The sequence below is a fragment of the Callorhinchus milii genome, unplaced genomic scaffold, assembly GCF_018977255.1.
Source record: "Callorhinchus milii isolate IMCB2004 unplaced genomic scaffold, IMCB_Cmil_1.0 Scaffold8, whole genome shotgun sequence".
Taxonomy (NCBI): Eukaryota; Metazoa; Chordata; class Chondrichthyes; order Chimaeriformes; family Callorhinchidae; genus Callorhinchus; species Callorhinchus milii.
Genome location: NW_024704749.1, coordinates 3,640,050 through 3,656,724, shown reverse-complemented (window position 1 = coordinate 3,656,724; position 16,675 = coordinate 3,640,050). Strand labels below are relative to the sequence as shown.

At 42.2% G+C, this 16,675-nt stretch overlaps 1 protein-coding gene across 3 annotated transcripts; it reads left to right on the top strand.

Annotated features, from left to right (window-relative positions):
- The first annotated feature begins 2,367 nt into the window (after positions 1-2,367).
- ccdc117 (coiled-coil domain containing 117) lies at positions 2,368-14,938 on the top strand. Of its 3 annotated transcripts, XM_042337785.1 has the most exons (7): positions 2,368-2,565; positions 6,678-6,679; positions 7,540-7,877; positions 9,855-9,908; positions 11,341-11,595; positions 11,841-11,978; positions 13,679-14,938. In XM_042337785.1, the coding sequence occupies exons 3-7, from the start codon at positions 7,582-7,584 to the stop codon at positions 13,875-13,877; spliced, it is 942 nt and encodes a 313-aa protein (XP_042193719.1). In that variant the 5' UTR covers positions 2,368-2,565; positions 6,678-6,679; positions 7,540-7,581; the 3' UTR covers positions 13,878-14,938. The 3 variants fall into 3 exon arrangements, with proteins under 3 accessions (XP_042193719.1, XP_007906672.1, XP_042193721.1); XM_007908481.2 differs by lacking the exon at positions 6,678-6,679 and having other exon boundaries at positions 2,368-2,479; XM_042337787.1 differs by lacking the exon at positions 6,678-6,679.
- The last annotated feature ends 1,737 nt before the right edge of the window (positions 14,939-16,675 follow it).

Genomic DNA, 16,675 nt, shown 5'->3' with positions numbered 1-16,675 from the left:
TGTGAAAGGCGCTCTATAAATGTAGTTTTGTTGTTGTTGTACAAGTGCATAATCTCCATGCAAGTGCATGACACTGTCACATGAGGGTCAGCTGACAGGGCCTCTTTAGAGTTCTTCAGCCTCAATGTCCTAACCTTTGTCCTATTATAATTGGAATATAGATGCCTGACTGCAGTGTCTGTGTCAGGGGATATAGTGGGCAAAACTCGGCAGCCAATTGAATACAGAAATGTCCCACAAACGTCCATGGAGGGAGGGACCAACTTTATTTGGGGGATTGTTGGTCAGCACACCCGGAGAAAGAAACTCCCTTCTCTTTTCAAATAGCGCCTCCGACAATGCAACATACCCCACACTGCATTGGAATGCCAGTTTAGACGATGTGATTCCAAGTCCCGATATGGGGCTTGAACTCACAATCTTCTGACTCAGAGGCGAGAGCGCTACCACTGAGCCAGGCTGACATCAAGCAAATGGGCGAATTGACTGCTGCGTTTTGTTTACAAAAAAAATACATTTCAGTATATCTCAGGAAAGTTTTTGAGATGCCCTCCCGACATAAAAGACGCTATATCAAATGCAAGTTTTTAAAAATTGTTTGTAGTGTATAATATCAGTGGTGGCCAACCTTTTCGGTCGACAACCAAATAGATTTTTCTTGGTCGAATCTTTCTTGATTCATGGCCACGCCATGAAGTCAGTGAGGAATTAGGATTCACAGAACGGACAGAAAGATTCAGGAACCCATTTGTTGGGAGGGACCACTTACTGATTAAGGTTTGGAAAAGGGAAAGTACATTACTTTTACCATCACTGTAATGGGTTTTATGGTGGTGACAAGTGTACCGGTATTATTCCATCATGTGAGAGTTTGTAAAGGAGGGTGATCGAACTTGTGTTTTTACTCCACCCGCCTAATAATAATCCCTCCATAACCAAAAACAATAATACATTGGTCATTTTCAATCTACGACTGTTTGTGGGACATTGCTGTGCGCAATTGGCTGCCGCGTTCGCCCACAAATATACAGTCAATTCACTTTACAGTATGTTCTGTGAAGCGCTTTGGGACATCCTCCCGACGTGAAAAGCGCTATATCAAATGCAAGGATTATTATTATTATTTAGGGCAGGTCACCCTAATCTGAATCAAATTTAGAGTGCTACAACAGAAAAGAAAAGATCATAGTGTAAAATAAACATTATTTATCTATCAAACCTGGGATTGAACCCAACTACAATATTTATATAGTATGTGTATTGATATATACAAGTTTACATTTATGTAGCAACTTTCACATCAGGAGGATGACCCAAGGCGCTTGATGAGAATAAAATCCTCTCTCTCTATCCCTCACTCTCTCTCTCTCTCTGCTAAGTGTAAGGATTCTAAATGAAGTGCCAGTTCCATTCCTGTTCAGACTGGGTCACAAGTACAAAACTTTCCATAATTCAGTACTAATTGCTAGACAGTGGAGACCTGTAGCTCAGTGGTTAGAGCGTTCGCCTCGTATGCAAGAGATCTGAGTCCGATTCCCTGGCAGGGGGAAACTTTGGGCAAGTTTCCTCAATTTTCTATTGACCCTGGTTATAACTAATGTGATCATAGTCACTCTACCGACCATAAAGATGTTGGTAATACTGGACAATAAACAATGTGGTTAGGAAACACTGTGTCCCAGAGGTGGCCCAACCCATGGCTTGATTGGTGGATTGCTTTTCCGGGGTAATAATTCCTTCCCAAAAAGAATAATAAATTGGTGACTGCAGTTACGACTGTTTGTGGGACGCTGCTGTGCGTTGCCGTGTTTCGCCCACAAAATATTACAGTCGATTCACTTTACAGTGTGTTCTGATGGAGACGTTCTGAAGATGTGATAAGGCGCTGTATCAAACGTAAGGATTATTATTATATGCTGTCGCAGTAGATCTCGGTTTTGTTTAAACTGTTTCAAAAAAGACCTACAAAAATGACTGCATCATTTTTATTTTTTCAGCTAAAAATGGTCATATTATTGAATAATGACAATTGAATGATCATATCATGACAAGTGATAACGTCACGCTGCGCATGCGCGTCCCTGCAGACGCAGCCGATCGGACGTCTCGGCAAATACCAGAGCTGCGCGATGACGTAGGGCCAGCCAGGACTACGCGATGACGCAAGGGGGGGTGGAGCCAGGACTACGCGATGACGCAGGGGGGGTGGAGCCAGGACTACGCGTGACGCGAGGGGGGTGGAGCCAGGACTACGCGATGACGCAGAGGGGGGGTGGAGCCAGGACTACGCGATGACGCGAGGGGGGGTGGAGCCAGGACTACGCGATGACGCAGAGGCAGGTGGGGGGGGGGCAGGACTACGCGATGACGTAGGGGGAGCGCGAGAGAGAGAGAGATAGCGAGAGACTCGGCGGCGGCGTCAAAACAAAACAACGCGGTACCGAAGTGTCGAGCGGGAAAGGAGGAGTTCGGGTCGCAGGTAAACAGGAGCGGAGGGGAGAGGAACCGCGCGAGAGAGCGGGAGTCAGGGTCCGGGTTAGCAATGGTCGCGGGGACACACACACAGTAAGTAAGTGGCTGCGGGCCCGGGGCCCGGGGGGGGCCGCGACCGTTGGTGGTGAAGGGACGGCGGCTCGCGCCCGGGCTTCACCTCAGCCTCACCTCGCGCGAGCGAGGTTTGTGCAGCTCCTCCCGGTGGCGCGCTCTGCTCTGCCTTTTGCAATGCAATGCAATGCAGTCCCCCTCCCCCGACCTTCACCCCCAACCCACCCCCACCCTCACCCCCACCCACCCCTTCCTCGCCCCCTCCCCACCCCACCCTCACCCCTCCCCACCCTCACCCTCACCCCCAACCCACCCCCACCCTCACCCCCAACCCACCCCTCCCCACCCTCACCCCACCCCTCCCCACCCTCACCCCTCCCCACCCTCACCCCACCCCTCCCACCCCCACCCACCCTCACCCCTCCCCACCCTCACCCCTCCCCACCCCCACCCCACCCTCACCCCTCCCCACCCTCACCCCACCCGAGCAAACGCCGCTCCCTCCCTCCGTCCTTCGCTTAAATTAACCGCAAGACTGGACGGGGCCTCTGACAACCCGAGAGCGCCAGTTATTGCGTTCAGTTCCTTGCCTCTGCGGCGCCTCGAAGACGTGATCAGGCGCTGCCTCACACGCAAAGGGCTACTGTGGGTGTTATTGTTGTCGTTGTTGTTGTTGTTATACATTCCCAGAGCCTAAGTGTGTGTGTGTGTTTTGGGGGGGTTTGTTGCTGCTGAAGCAGCGCAGCTGAGGGGACAGCACTGGGATGTTGTCTTTCAAGAAAGGGGTTGGGGGGGGAAATGGGTCACGATCCGCACCATCGCGCCGACAAAATCTGGAGCTGTCCCATTTCCACTGACTTGTTCGAGAAGTGTGCAACTGTGCGAATAGAATATAATAGTATTAATCCTCGCGTTTGATATAAGACCATAAGAATTTGCTGGCGAAAGAAGACCAAGGTCCATCGAGTTTGCCTTCCACCATCCTGGCGGTCGCTTGGCATGTGGTATCCCTAACTATATATATATATATGTATAATATATATAATAGCGCCTTATGTTGTTGACATGTTTCAAAGCGCTTCACAGAATATATTGTAAAGTGGATTAACTGTACTTTGTGGGCAAAACGGGTATAATATGGTGAGAAATGTGTTTTTGCGTGCGTTATTTCCACATAACGTTTTCTCATGTTCGGCCCTGTGGCAGCATTTCCAACAGGAACGTCTTTAGCCAATTCATTGCCGACTCAACCAAATTCCGTGACTTTTGACCAATTGTATCTGAGTTTCAAGAATCTGCTTTTGCGGATTGACATCCACAGCCTTCGAAAGCAATGGCTGCACAGAGTTAACTCAATTTGGTGATTTGCCTGCCGTGCGGCGAGGGGCACTGCGCTGGCGAAAGGCAACGGAAGCTGGAATTTCCTTTTCTGACCATCCGAAGGGGGACTGTATATTGGAAGATAGTTATCAATCAGCGTGCTTTGAATGAGATATGGCAAGGCAACAGTTAATTAACACCGGAGTGTTTGGAAATTTTCAAGATTGGAACTATTTTCAACCATTTGGTGGCACTCACTGTCTGCATTGAGCGGTATCCCCTATTACTAAGAGCTAAATATTAAGAAAAAGTTTTGCTTACCTCAACTCCAACTATCCAATCACTTCATGGGTTCTGGTGACCTTGAGCAGAGGTTCTCAACCCAAATTGCTGCCCTAATCCTCCTGGAGGTTCATGCCCCTTCCCCCTTCTAAGATGCAGTGTTTTTGCATGGAACAAGAGGATTTTATTTTTTCAGCTAATAAAATAACAAAGCACCACTACTCTTCTATTATTGAATAATAATAATCCTTGCATTTGATATAGCTGTTGAGATGTCTCAAAGGGCTTCACATGATTTACTGCAAAGTGGATTGAACAATATCCATCAGAACAGGCAGATGGTTTTAAAGTCTCATCCGAAGGACGGCACCTCCGGTAATGTTACATCCCTCCAGCACTGTATTGGCGTGCCAACTATGAGATTCCACGTGTTGCCGTGGGTATTGAACCCACAACCTTCTGACTCAGAGGCAAGAGTGCTACCACTGCAGTAGCACCAGGCTGACACAATAAAGTATTGTGAATAAACTTAGTGAGTTGCATATACCTCTCCCTAGTACTAGGCTTATATTTTTTATTGCAACACATATATTTACCATAAGAGCAACTAATATTTAATAATAAAAAGATAGTATAATAAAAAAAATTGTACACTTACCGTTACATAAAAATACACTTACTTCCCGCCCTGATTCTCTTCTTGTCGCTCTCCATGTGGAGAGGTGCTAACATAAATACTTATTCAGTAAAAGATGAAAGAACCCCTAGATAGGCCAACCCCTGAATAGGCTAAATAGTATTACTATATAGGGGGACAACAACTACTTGGATTTATATAGTGCCCTTCACTCCGGATGGCGCCTCCGCTCAAATACAGCAAGGGACATTAGGGAAGGAAATTTCAAACATTAACCTGCCTTTCATCTGAAGACCTTCCCACCACAAAGACTTACACGTGTGTTGCTAGGTTCTCTCCCAGCATCGTGTTGTCCGCTGTGATCCTGTGCCTGCGCTCTCAACTTGTTTCTCTCTCCTAGGTCAGGGCCCTCTGACTATGACACATCCCAGTAACGTAAAAAGCTGACAACCAGCAAGGGAATACAAAAGTTGGCCAGGCCAGTTAAAAACCAGCCAGGTAGCAACCCTAACTTCTAATCCTAAAGTCTAACCCTGTTAAACTCTTCGCACCCTCTCAGGAAGGGTCGCCCCACAATTTGAAAACCCATAATCTAGAGAATACAGCAACTTGCATTTATTTAGCACTCTTCACTTGGTAGTGGTTTTATGCTAAATAACTTGGTGAATACATGTTATTGCTTTGAGTGGCTTAACATTTAACGGCTGTCTGGTGCTTGTTTATATTGCAGTGATTTCTGGTTTAAAAGTAAAGTGCTTTATTATAAAGCCATGTGAATTATTGGAACATCTGAGCTTTGATGGTTACCTAAAGTATAGTTATTAATATCCCATCTTACAGCAGAAGTATTTGTTTTGTAATGAGAAGCAAGAAAACAGATATAGATCATAAACTTGCCCAATTTCAAAGTTCAATTAGTAGTATAGAAATATGTTTCGAAGCCAGTAGACAGCCTCAACATTTTTAGCTGCTGGATTTGTATTGTTAATTATTCTTCTGTTTGCCAATCTTGTCAAAGACATGGTGACTATGTATTGATATTGTCCCAGAGTGGAGAAGGCATTTTTCAGAGTGAAGAATGCTTTGAAGCAGACTCGAAGACTCCTTGTTAAACAATTTGTATTGTATCAAGACTTCAATTGCCTTAAATTAAGATCCTTGTGTTCAAGGAAAATATTATGTTCAGCACAGGGTATTACCCGATTGGACCTATTCTTTCCAACTTCAAAACCTGCCCTAAAACTCTTTGCTAAGTGCATTTGGCCATCTTACCTTCCCACAACTCTTTCCTTCCCCTTCCCCCAATTCAGTGAAGTGCTACGTGGCACATCCAAATGTCACTGTATAAAGGCGCTGTGTCAATGTAAATTATTGTTGTGTTGAACAGTGCAATGTGATCGTTTGCAAAGAAATATGGGTAAAGTGAATTCCTGGGAGGAGAACTTTGGCTACACACAATTTAACTAAGATCGATGAGGGTATTTTGCAGAATTTGACTTATCCAGCTGAGTGGGAGGTATTGCAGTGTATTTTGGATTGTGTGGGTGGATGTAGATGCAGTCTGCAAAGACTAAATGCATAGTCTGTCGCGTGAAAAGGTTGAGTAGCAGAGGAGCAAGAGTCTAAACTTAATCAGTTACTAGCTTTAGATTTGTGGAATTGTTGCTAAATGTTTGGACCAGGTGGTTGCTCCCATTGGTATGGGATCTGGATGCTCACTGTTTGTGAAATGTTATAAAATGCAGCACTCCATGAAAATGTCATCGAGGCTCTGTGCACAGCTGATCGCAGAGTTTGTAACTGAAACCGAATTGAACATGAATGTTTCTCCCCGGGTTTAATTCTGACTCACACAATACTGATCTTTAAATAGTACGTAAGTGTCTGTGCCTAGCAGTCTAGTGATGATGCCTGGACAGGGTGACCAAAAAGTCGTGATATCTACCCTGTTATCTAAAAAAAACATAAAAATATCATAGTTTCTTTAAAACTTATTAGACATTGTAATGGTATCGCAACTTTTTAGTCGCCCTGTGTTAGTCATTGAATCATGGTTTGTTTGTGATGTCAGTATGTATGTCGTGATGGATTGTCAGCTTTTAGCACATGGCATTTGCCCCAAACCAGGCACCTGCCACATGGAGGTGCACCTTTCGAGAATATACTCATTCCTTTAGTATGGCACATAGAACACCACTTGTTTGGAGGTGGATCTAAACAAGCAATGGTATGTCAGATGAAAACTATGTCAAGGATATGTAATCGTAGTTAAGTAGCCTGCTGACATTCATTTGAACCAAGAATGGCATCTCGAATTAGACATTCCTGGAACTTATGGAGCAGTAGCAGAAAAGTCAACACTGGTGGGATAGAAAAGAGGCCATGAGTAATTACTTCATTACAACAAAGATGTAATGTGACTATCAGAATTAGTATTTGCTCTTTTCCATTCCCAGCATTGCTGTGAGTGCTGGGAATGGAAAAGAAGGGAAGGTCACATTAACAACAACAAAATTATATTTGTATAGTGCCTTTCACATCGGGAGGACGTCCCAAGGCGCTGAAACATTAACCTACTTTTCTCTTGCATGTGCTCATTGACCTTCTGTGTGCATTTCTAACATTTGATATTTTGGAGATAATAGAAAAAACAGAAGAAAATACTTGGCGTGTTCAATATTCAGTTACTGGACTATGTTTGAAAGTGCACTGAAACCAATTATTTTTATATTCATAGTAGTTCTCTTTTCTTCCAGGCCTGATTTACAAGTGGTGGATTTCAAGTTGCATTGTCCATCATGTTAACAACACGCTTTTATGGCTCATCGGCTCCCTCAGGCGGACAGTTCTTTCAATCACCCCCACTGGACATCTGTGGGAAGACTGCACCAAGTGCCCAGAATGAATTGTGCTGGAAGGTGGACTGTTTTGTACCAGATGCTTGTGATCCCAATGCACATCTGAATAGAAGGTATCCCAGGCAGGGCGATGGAATAATTGAAAGTATGGATACGAGCATGGAGCACTACGGATATAACCCAGTGGTGAATGGAATTCGAGCTTCTGCTGGACACTATGAATTTACTAAGCAGCAGTGAGTATTACAAAGTCCTTATCAACATTATTGGGTAGAAATATCCCATCTGGCAGCAAGTTCAAATCAGCACTGTTGGAGGTTCATGAGAAGTTTAGCAGCATTCTCTTTATCAGGTGGTGTGTGGCAGGAAAGACAATGTACTTTCAAATAAGATAATTTTCAGATGATGATTTGTCAGTTTAATATCTTCTGTTGAGCGTAGCTCTGACAATCGCAATCACTCACATTTGCAGAGTTGGTTAGTACTGTAATGTAGCAGATCACTACACGGTTAATGGCTGCAGACTATTGTTGATCTACAACATGGGCATGCGATGGCACTAATCATTAGTAGTAGAATTTATCACCCATCCATTCCTTTAAACACAGTTATCTTTAATTCAAAACCAAATCAAAAGCTATGGCAGAATTTAGAGAACAGAAGATTTTTTTAAGCCTCTTGAACTCACGCTGTGAATTTGAGACATGATTTCCTTCATGAATTTCCTTCTATTTTGTTTATAGTTCAGAGAACATTTTGATGGTAGTGGGAGAAAGTGAAAACATTCAGAGAGTAAATTACTGCCTAGACAAGTGTACAAAGACAGTGATTTACCTAAAATAAACTAAATGTTGCTTCTGCAGGTTTGGCAAGCATCGTAGCCGTTGCCGTAATCTGAACTCTTGACATAAATCACCTACGCTGGGCAGATCAGCTTTTCAAAACGTATCAAAATACATATGACAGCTCTTTCCATTCTTAGGGCTATTGATTGTTGGCTTGAGGCTTGAGTTGGAGAGTGAGCTTAGTTTCATAAAACTCTCCATGGTGAAGACTTTATCTCCATTTATTCTTCAGGGTAAAGAATTACAGCTCTAGGCATTTTAATAGAATGTTACTGCCAGCAGTTCATTCACAATCGTACAAATTTACCGAGGCCTTAATCGCAGCATAATCTACTGTAGACTGAACTTGTAGAAATAGCTGCACCATTAACCACAGTTCCACCATTATCTCATTGAATTCACTGTGGCAATTTGTCTGATCCTATTCCTGTGAAGGATCTTGCTTGGTCAGTTTCATGTGCCTATTGACATAATTTTAAACTACCAGCATCAGAGAGGAATTAACATGGGCGTGGGAAAGGATGGTCCATGTGTGATGGAGGCTGGGGTACGAGGACTGGGGTATGATTTTAAAAAAAAACTTTGTTGCATCTATCTGCTGTTGCCTTTGAGTTAAGAAAAGAATGGTACTAAAAAATATTCCATTATTTTCCCTCTTTCTCCTTTTCCCATTCCACACAGTTTTTGCCTTAGTAAGTCAACCTGGTACATTGTTTGTGTAGATAGCATTCTAACAGTCTGGGACAGTTTTTTTTTATATATACTAAATGTATTGCACTTTGTAGTTAAAGAAACTCCAAAGTCAACTGAAATCAGGTTCTTGATGTACCTACGGTATAACCACTGTGGCACCTGAACAAAGGAAACCAGTATCTTGTGTTCCGTCTGGTTTGTTCAGAAAACAGTTACAGTATATTTATTTCCAAGCAGATTTCTGTCCCAGAATGAACTGTTGTCTGAGGCTAATGACAATCATTGGAACTTGCTGCTTTTTTAACAAAAAAAATCAGTGCTGTTTAGTTGCACAACTGCATAAATATGAATTAGAAATATGAAGTTTGCTTTTGGTACAATTCCCACTGTGGTTATGTAAATCTTTTTAATTCTACACCTTGGGTATAACTCCAGTACTGCCTTGTCTAAAGTGGTGTATAACCAGTTACAGTGACTGGTAGATGATCATTACCTGCTGATAAGTGTATATGTTAAGCTTGAACGAGTATGTGCACTTTATCCCGAGTTTAATTCATCAAGACTTAAAACAAAACTTTTAACAGCAGTATTCAATCTAACTTTGTTATAAAAATATCATGTTTTACAGATTTCTCAAATAATTTCACTTTCTCTTGTTTGACTGTTTTTTAACAGAAGGTATGAACTTCGTTCCCGAAGGAAGCACAAGCGGGAAAAGGAGGATGAAGGGTTAGTAATGAATCGTTAAAATGAATCCTCAGTACTGCAGATTGTTTTAGAGCAAGGGAGTCCTGCTATTTTGCCATGTTCAGTATCGAAGACCTGACTACAAGTCAATTTTCCTGATACTGACTAGATCTGTGGCTGCAAAGATTGCTAATCTTTCAGCAACTTGACCAAGTAATCATTCGTGTGTGAGCATAAATAGTTATTAGCAGGATATTCAACCATAGTGCATTCCACCTGAGCCTGGTTCTGTTCTCACCTGATGCCCACACATGCACTAGGATTACTGACCTGCTTGCTATATGGAATATGGAACAGTTTTATGTATCATTCTGTAGCTCAAGGGGTTTCTAGTGCTGTTACTGCTGCCACTGAGTTCAGATAACTCAACAAAGCCTTGGATTTGAGCCTGAGACATTCTGATCTGTGTTTAAACAAAGCAAACAAAAAAAGTAATAATTACAAACTTTTCAGCAAGGGAGAACAAAGAAAACAAGGCGAAATCTGATTGCTTCCTAGGCAATAAGAAAGTACAGAAAGTAGAAATCAAAAGGCGAAGCAACAGCAAGTTAGTTAGCCTTTCTGTTATTATTGCTGTTACTCTTATCTGTTTGATCTGATGTTTATTCATGGTATTAATTATTATTGATATAAATTGTTAAAATGAATGTGAGACGTACCTATCGTTGTAATGGGTCAAGTGATATTTTTACTAATTTGATACAGGGGTAAATATCAAAGGAAACAGCATGAAGGAGCTGCATTGGTGTCCGTGCAGATTAACATTTTCTTTAATGTTATTTGTAATTTGAATTTTGTATGTTTTAGCTCCTACACTGCCCATTATTGTTGCTGCTGGTTCATCTGTAATTCCTCTATATAGTACTGCTGGTATCTGCTGTTACAAATTCAAATTAATAGTAATAACACATAACGGAACCATGTGATATTAAATGGATGGTCATGAAAAGCAAAGAAACTTCCATAATCAACCACACTGTGATCTTCAACTAATCCTAAAGCATTCAAAGGCGAGGTACTTTACATTTGTAAGTATGTTATAATAATAATTCTTGCATTTGATATAGCAACTTATTAAGTCTTCGAGACATCTCAAAGCGCTTCACAGAATATACTGGAAAGTGTATATTTTGTGAGAGAAACACAGCAGCCGATTGCACACAGCAGTGTCCCACAAAAAATCGATAACAACCGGGGTTCCTACTTACTGCTAGGTAAACAGAGTAAGGAAACTTGCCCAACATTTCGCCCCGCCCAGGAATCGAACGCAGGTGCTCTAACCACTGAGCTACAGGATTCCATGAGAATTTCCTGCCCTTAAAATACATGTGGTTCTTTGTAGCTGACTTTTAAGGAGTAATAATGGTATATGATACCCTCAGGTCCTGCTGAAGTAATTATTCTTTCTTTTTAGTGCTCCTGCTCGGAAGAAACGCCTAACTGAGAAGATGCTGAATTGTCGTGTGGAGCCAGTAAATGTTTTGCGTAACTCTTGGCCACATCCTCCCTGCTGCCAGGAAAGTGGACTCAATGCCAACTCCTGGCAGGTTCGACATACCCCACAGGAGCCGAGAGTAATTGAGAAGGAATCTGTAAGCATGGAAGTGAAGATAGACACAAAGCAAGAGGAGCTTGATGGACTCCAGAAGCTGCGGGAGATTGAAGATAGGCAAGTAATCCTGTCAACTCAATCTTAACATTTCTGTGTTTATTATACACCAGTGACTCAAATATGGTATGTGACGGGAGCCCAAATCTATATTGTCAATTGGTGGATAGATGTGTCAGCTTTGTTGCCTTGCAAAAAAGTCAATGATATAAACTCCCGATAATTACAATGAGATAACATTTCACTTTTCAGAACAGGGTTTGATAACTGGTCTGCTGAATCACTAAACCTGTTTTGTGCTCCAGGCTCACTGGGGAGGATGATCCAGACGTTGATGGCAATGAGATTTCAGAGACGCCCATCCTGGTCTTGTCCGACTCCCTGCGGGAAGAATTGAATCGTGGCCTGGAAGAAGTTTTACCTCGGAAAATCATCGAATCCCTGTAAGTGTGTGCTGCATCGTGATATTTCATGCTCAAACGATCTGGGATGCTATCCTGCGTGAGGGGTGCTATATAAATGCAAGTTGTTGTTAGATTAGTTGGAAGTTTGCACTTAAACAGCATTAGAAATCTATTTGTTGTCTTTATCATAGCATTCATGTGAAGATAACCATTGCCCCGACCTGGCAGATAACATCCTACCTTCTGGTTTTGTTCAGTCTCCCCTCCTGCTATTCAGTGCTTTGCTGTTATAACTAGAGAGAGCCTGTTTCGCTACCTGCATGTTATGGATCTTTTACAATGTCTGTTTTTAGTTATTGCATAACTTTCTGACTCTGAAGCCTACTTCAATATCACTGAAAGGGACTTCAGAAAGGACTTTACTAATAGGTCAATAACATGAGGAAGTTTCCTTACTCCACACTCCTAATAATAATCTCTCCAAAAAACAAAACAATAATAAATTGGTCATTTTCAATCCACGACTGTTTGTGGGACACTGCTGTGTGCAATTAACTGCCCTGTTTCGCCTGAAAATATACGGTCGATTCACTTTACAGCATATTCTGTGAAGCGCTTTGAGTCGTCTAGAAGATGTGAAAAGCGCTAGATCAAATGCAAGGATTATTCTTATTCCCATCTTCGAAGTGCTATCTTTGCTTTTCTTTCACTTATATTTTGTGTTCTGTGTTGGTGTGTGTGTATATATATATATATATATGTGTATACACACAATAAAATTACGTTTGAATAGCAACTTTCTCGTCGGGAGGACATCCCAAGGCGCTGGACAAGTCAGTGTTTTGGACCCGAGCAGGGGGTTTAGGGACAGGGGGGGGGTTAGGGTAGGGGGGAAGGAGGGTGATCGAAGGCACAGTCAAAGAGGAGGGTCTTGAGATGAGTCTTGAAGGAGACAAGGGAGGGGGCAAGGCAGAGGGACTGCAGGATGAAGTTCCAGAGGGTGGTGACAGGATGGCTAAAGGCTCGCACGCCAATGGTGGGGCGAGGCGGGGGATGTGAAGCAGGTCGGAGCCTGCTGAGCAGAGGGAACGGGCAGGTTGGTAGGATGTTAGGAGGTTGCAGAGGTAGAGGGGAACGAGGGCTTTGAAGGTGAGGATCAGGATCTTGAACTGTATCCTCTGTGATATAGTATTTTAACGTTTGCAATTTATTAATTAAACTAATATAATTGGAACACGTTCAGTTTGTGAGAGATTATTGAAATTTTCACCTGAAATGAAACCTGGTTTGATACTGTCTATTCGGGGCCAGTTTGGCTTGTCGCTTGAACCTGTGGGAAAAGAGCACACGCCACATGATCTCAAGAAGAGTGACCTTGATAGCTAAGAATGGTAGCTCTCATTGAAAGTAAGCAGGATGCGGAGGTTATTCAATAAGCTAAAAACAGACAATATATAAATTGTTTGGACAGTCTCAGCACCTGGATGCATGTAAATTCACAGTGTGAATTAGTCTGAATTCAAAATCTCAGATCAGGAAATATTGCACTTTGTGTTGTAGGGGTGGTTTTTATGAAGCACATTATTGAGTTAGAATAAAGGGAACTTCACTACTGCAATTGATCTGGGAGTGAATAATGGGAATATTAGGTTGGAAAAGTGTGTATGGCTGTGTTTTAAACCTTAAGTGAACGGAATTCATGTTGATTCTGCTGTTTCCTTTCTTTTGTACCTTGTTAGCAATCGCCCGTGTATGGAGCTGGTTCTGTGGAAACCGCGAGATGAGCATTTTTCAGAGAAGCTGGAAACGGAGCGGAAAAAACAGAGGCATGTTCAGTGTGATCCTAGTTTGTACAGGACGAGCACAAGACTGGATTCACCCTTGATGTCCAGCAATCTGAATCTCAGCAACACACCCGAAGAAGACATGGAGCTTTAGAAAGTCCTTCCAGTGCAGCTTTGTGGAGGAAAAAGCAACTTTGCTTCTCGGAAGAGTGTCAAACCTGTGTTTTGACTTTTCTGTTAAAACAACATTTTGGAATTCCTGTCCGTGTTCATGCTTAAGTCAAATTACTGTTTTAGTGGCATAGCTTTTTGGGGGTTTGTTTTTGGTCCGTCCTGTTGTAGGAAATGTTGCAGTCAGTTACAGTCTGTTCTGGACGAGCCACATAGCCTATCCAGTCACTGCTTTTTTTGCAAAACATACCTTTTCTAAGCAATTTGTATGAAGGTGGGAGCATTGGAGAGTTTTGTAATCTGTGCATGGGATGGTATAATAACAACAGCACATTACATTTATATGCGCCTTTCACGTCGGAAGGACATCCCGAGGCGCTGACATTCAAACTACACCCAGGTATGGTTTGATGGTTTGGATGCTTTACTGATGTTGGATAAAAACATTTTGCCAGGTAATGAACACAAGATGCAGAATTGGTTTCTCATGCTGAGAAAATTGTTTTTTTAAAAAAAGGTTTTCACACAAAAATGAGTAAAATAGAAGTGAAAAGGTAAACATCTGCATCCATAAGCATAATCTTAACCTGATTACAATATATACGTTATTTACATCATTTCTGGTCCTTGAAAGCCAGAATAGTTATGTTTGTCAACGGTGGTGAGTAGAGGAATCTGAATGTTACTGAAGACAACAACAACTTGCATTGATATAACACCCCTCATGCAGGGTAGTGTCCCAGAGTGCCCTGTGAATTGCTCCTTGAACACAGAAAAACAATCTTGATGGGGATGTATGTGAGTTCAGACTGGAGCAGTTTGCTAATGGTCCAAATGGGGCCTTGGTTTACTATATATTGTCAGATAAATGGGACACTTTGCTTTTTTAGTTCCTATTGCTATACTTGTTTTTGGTTAGTCGGGTGTCTGATACAAGGTGTCTTGATGGCCGATCAACAAGATTGATTTTTAAAAGTGTGTATGGGTAACGAATTTGCTCCATGTCAAGAGGAAGTCCAATTAAACTAACCTGACAACTTGATACCCCCAGTTTTCAGTAAAATTTGTTTTGTTTTTATCCCAGAAGAAAAGAGGACATATTGTTAACAAGTAAGTTTTTTTTTGTTGTTTTGGAAAAAAAAACCTGAACTACAAATAAGAAATCTATCCCTTCTTCTCTTCCGCTCCCCACTGAAGTTGACTCCCATCTACCTTGATGTGGCTGTTCTTTTCATAAGGGAGAAATTACCCCCTCCCCTTCCAGCCCACCCCCACATCCCGGTGAATTCAGTGAAAATCTATATTGATTTTGGAACATCGCAAAAACTCAAAACAAGCCAGATACTAACAAAAGTTGTTTACTGATCACAATTTGGAAAACTGACACACAATGTGATGTGCACGTATTCCTGAAAACCAGTGCGTGCACTGAAAAAACCTCAGAACTAACCAGACATTCAGGACAAAAATTTTACCAGTTGACTTACACCAAAAAAGACATTTAAGGCTAAGATCATTTTTAAGAACAAAGAATTTGATGGCCCTTAAAGGTAGAAGGGTCTTGCAGGTTAAAGTCCGGGTGGAATTTTGTTTCTCTGTTCTTGAGTCTTGAGGATTCCTGTGCTGCATGGATTTCAGAAATGTCGTGTCATTAACTTCTTAGTTGTGCTGTACTAGAGTACATGTTACTGTTATAACAGTGAATGTAATGGGGGAATGCAACACTTGTGAAGTACAAATGGGGGGGAAATTTATCGATGCAGTCAATTTTCTGTCTTTTATGGACAGTTAATGCAATTGCACGTTAAAATTGTCACTGCTATTATCAAGGTAAGCGGCGGGGAATCATCCAGATCTGGGAAATTTTTATTAAGCTAGCGATAATGCAGTTGCTCCCTTGGAGTTTTCAAATAAAGCGGTACAATTTGTATTTTGCATAAATCATTGACGTGTGCAAGTTCTTTTGCCCACAAAATAGTCATTTCACTTTACAGTATAATAATACTTGCATTTAATATAGCGCCTTATATTGTTGAGCTGTCTTAAAGCGCTTCACTGAATATATTGTAAAGTGTATTTTTTGGACAATACTATGAAGGTGTTGAGTTGGGGTGGGGGGTAAATTATTTAATGTATGGGAGAGGGGTGTAGAGGGGAGAGAATAACTGACACTTTAAATAAACATTAAAACACAATCTATATAAATGTATATTCAAAACAGGTAATGTTTTAAGAAAATAATGGCTGCATTCTTACCTCAAGTATACATATAGACGCCGTAGCTATTACATGGCTTTGACTACTTGCACAGTATTAGCTGGATGTATCCCACAGTTGGGCATTACCTGAAGAATTCATTCCAAGGAATGTTAGTGGCCCAGTTGGCACAGTAACTTGTGATTAAGGTTTCAGATTAAATGCAGCCTTGCTCTGCAAACTGGGTCAGGAGCAATTAAACTCTCTTGATCTTTAGGGTACACTGCACAACTTCACTGCTGTGTTCCAACGCTGCCTCACACTGCAGGCCGCGAATCCCTCATACCACGCCTTCATTACATCGAGGCTCGACCATGCAAACTCACTGCTTTGTCGGCCTCCCCAACTCCTCCCTCCACAGGCTGCAGATCATCCAGAACTCTGCACCCGTGTCCTCTCCCACACTGGGATCCGCGACCCTATCACCCTGATCCTTGCCCAACTCCACTGGCTTCCCATCCATCACACAGAAGATACAGTTCAAGATCCTGGTCCTCACCTTCAAAGCCCTCCATGGTCTTGCTC

Coding starts and splice junctions, on each gene's coding strand:
- ccdc117 (XM_007908481.2), top strand. CDS start 7,582: ATGTTAACAACACGCTTTTATGGCTCATCGGCTCCCTCAGGCGGACAG. Junction 9,909..11,340: donor CGGGAAAAGGAGGATGAAGG/GTTAGTAATGAA, acceptor CTTTCTTTTTAG/TGCTCCTGCTCGGAAGAAAC. Junction 11,596..11,840: donor CTGCGGGAGATTGAAGATAG/GCAAGTAATCCT, acceptor TTTGTGCTCCAG/GCTCACTGGGGAGGATGATC.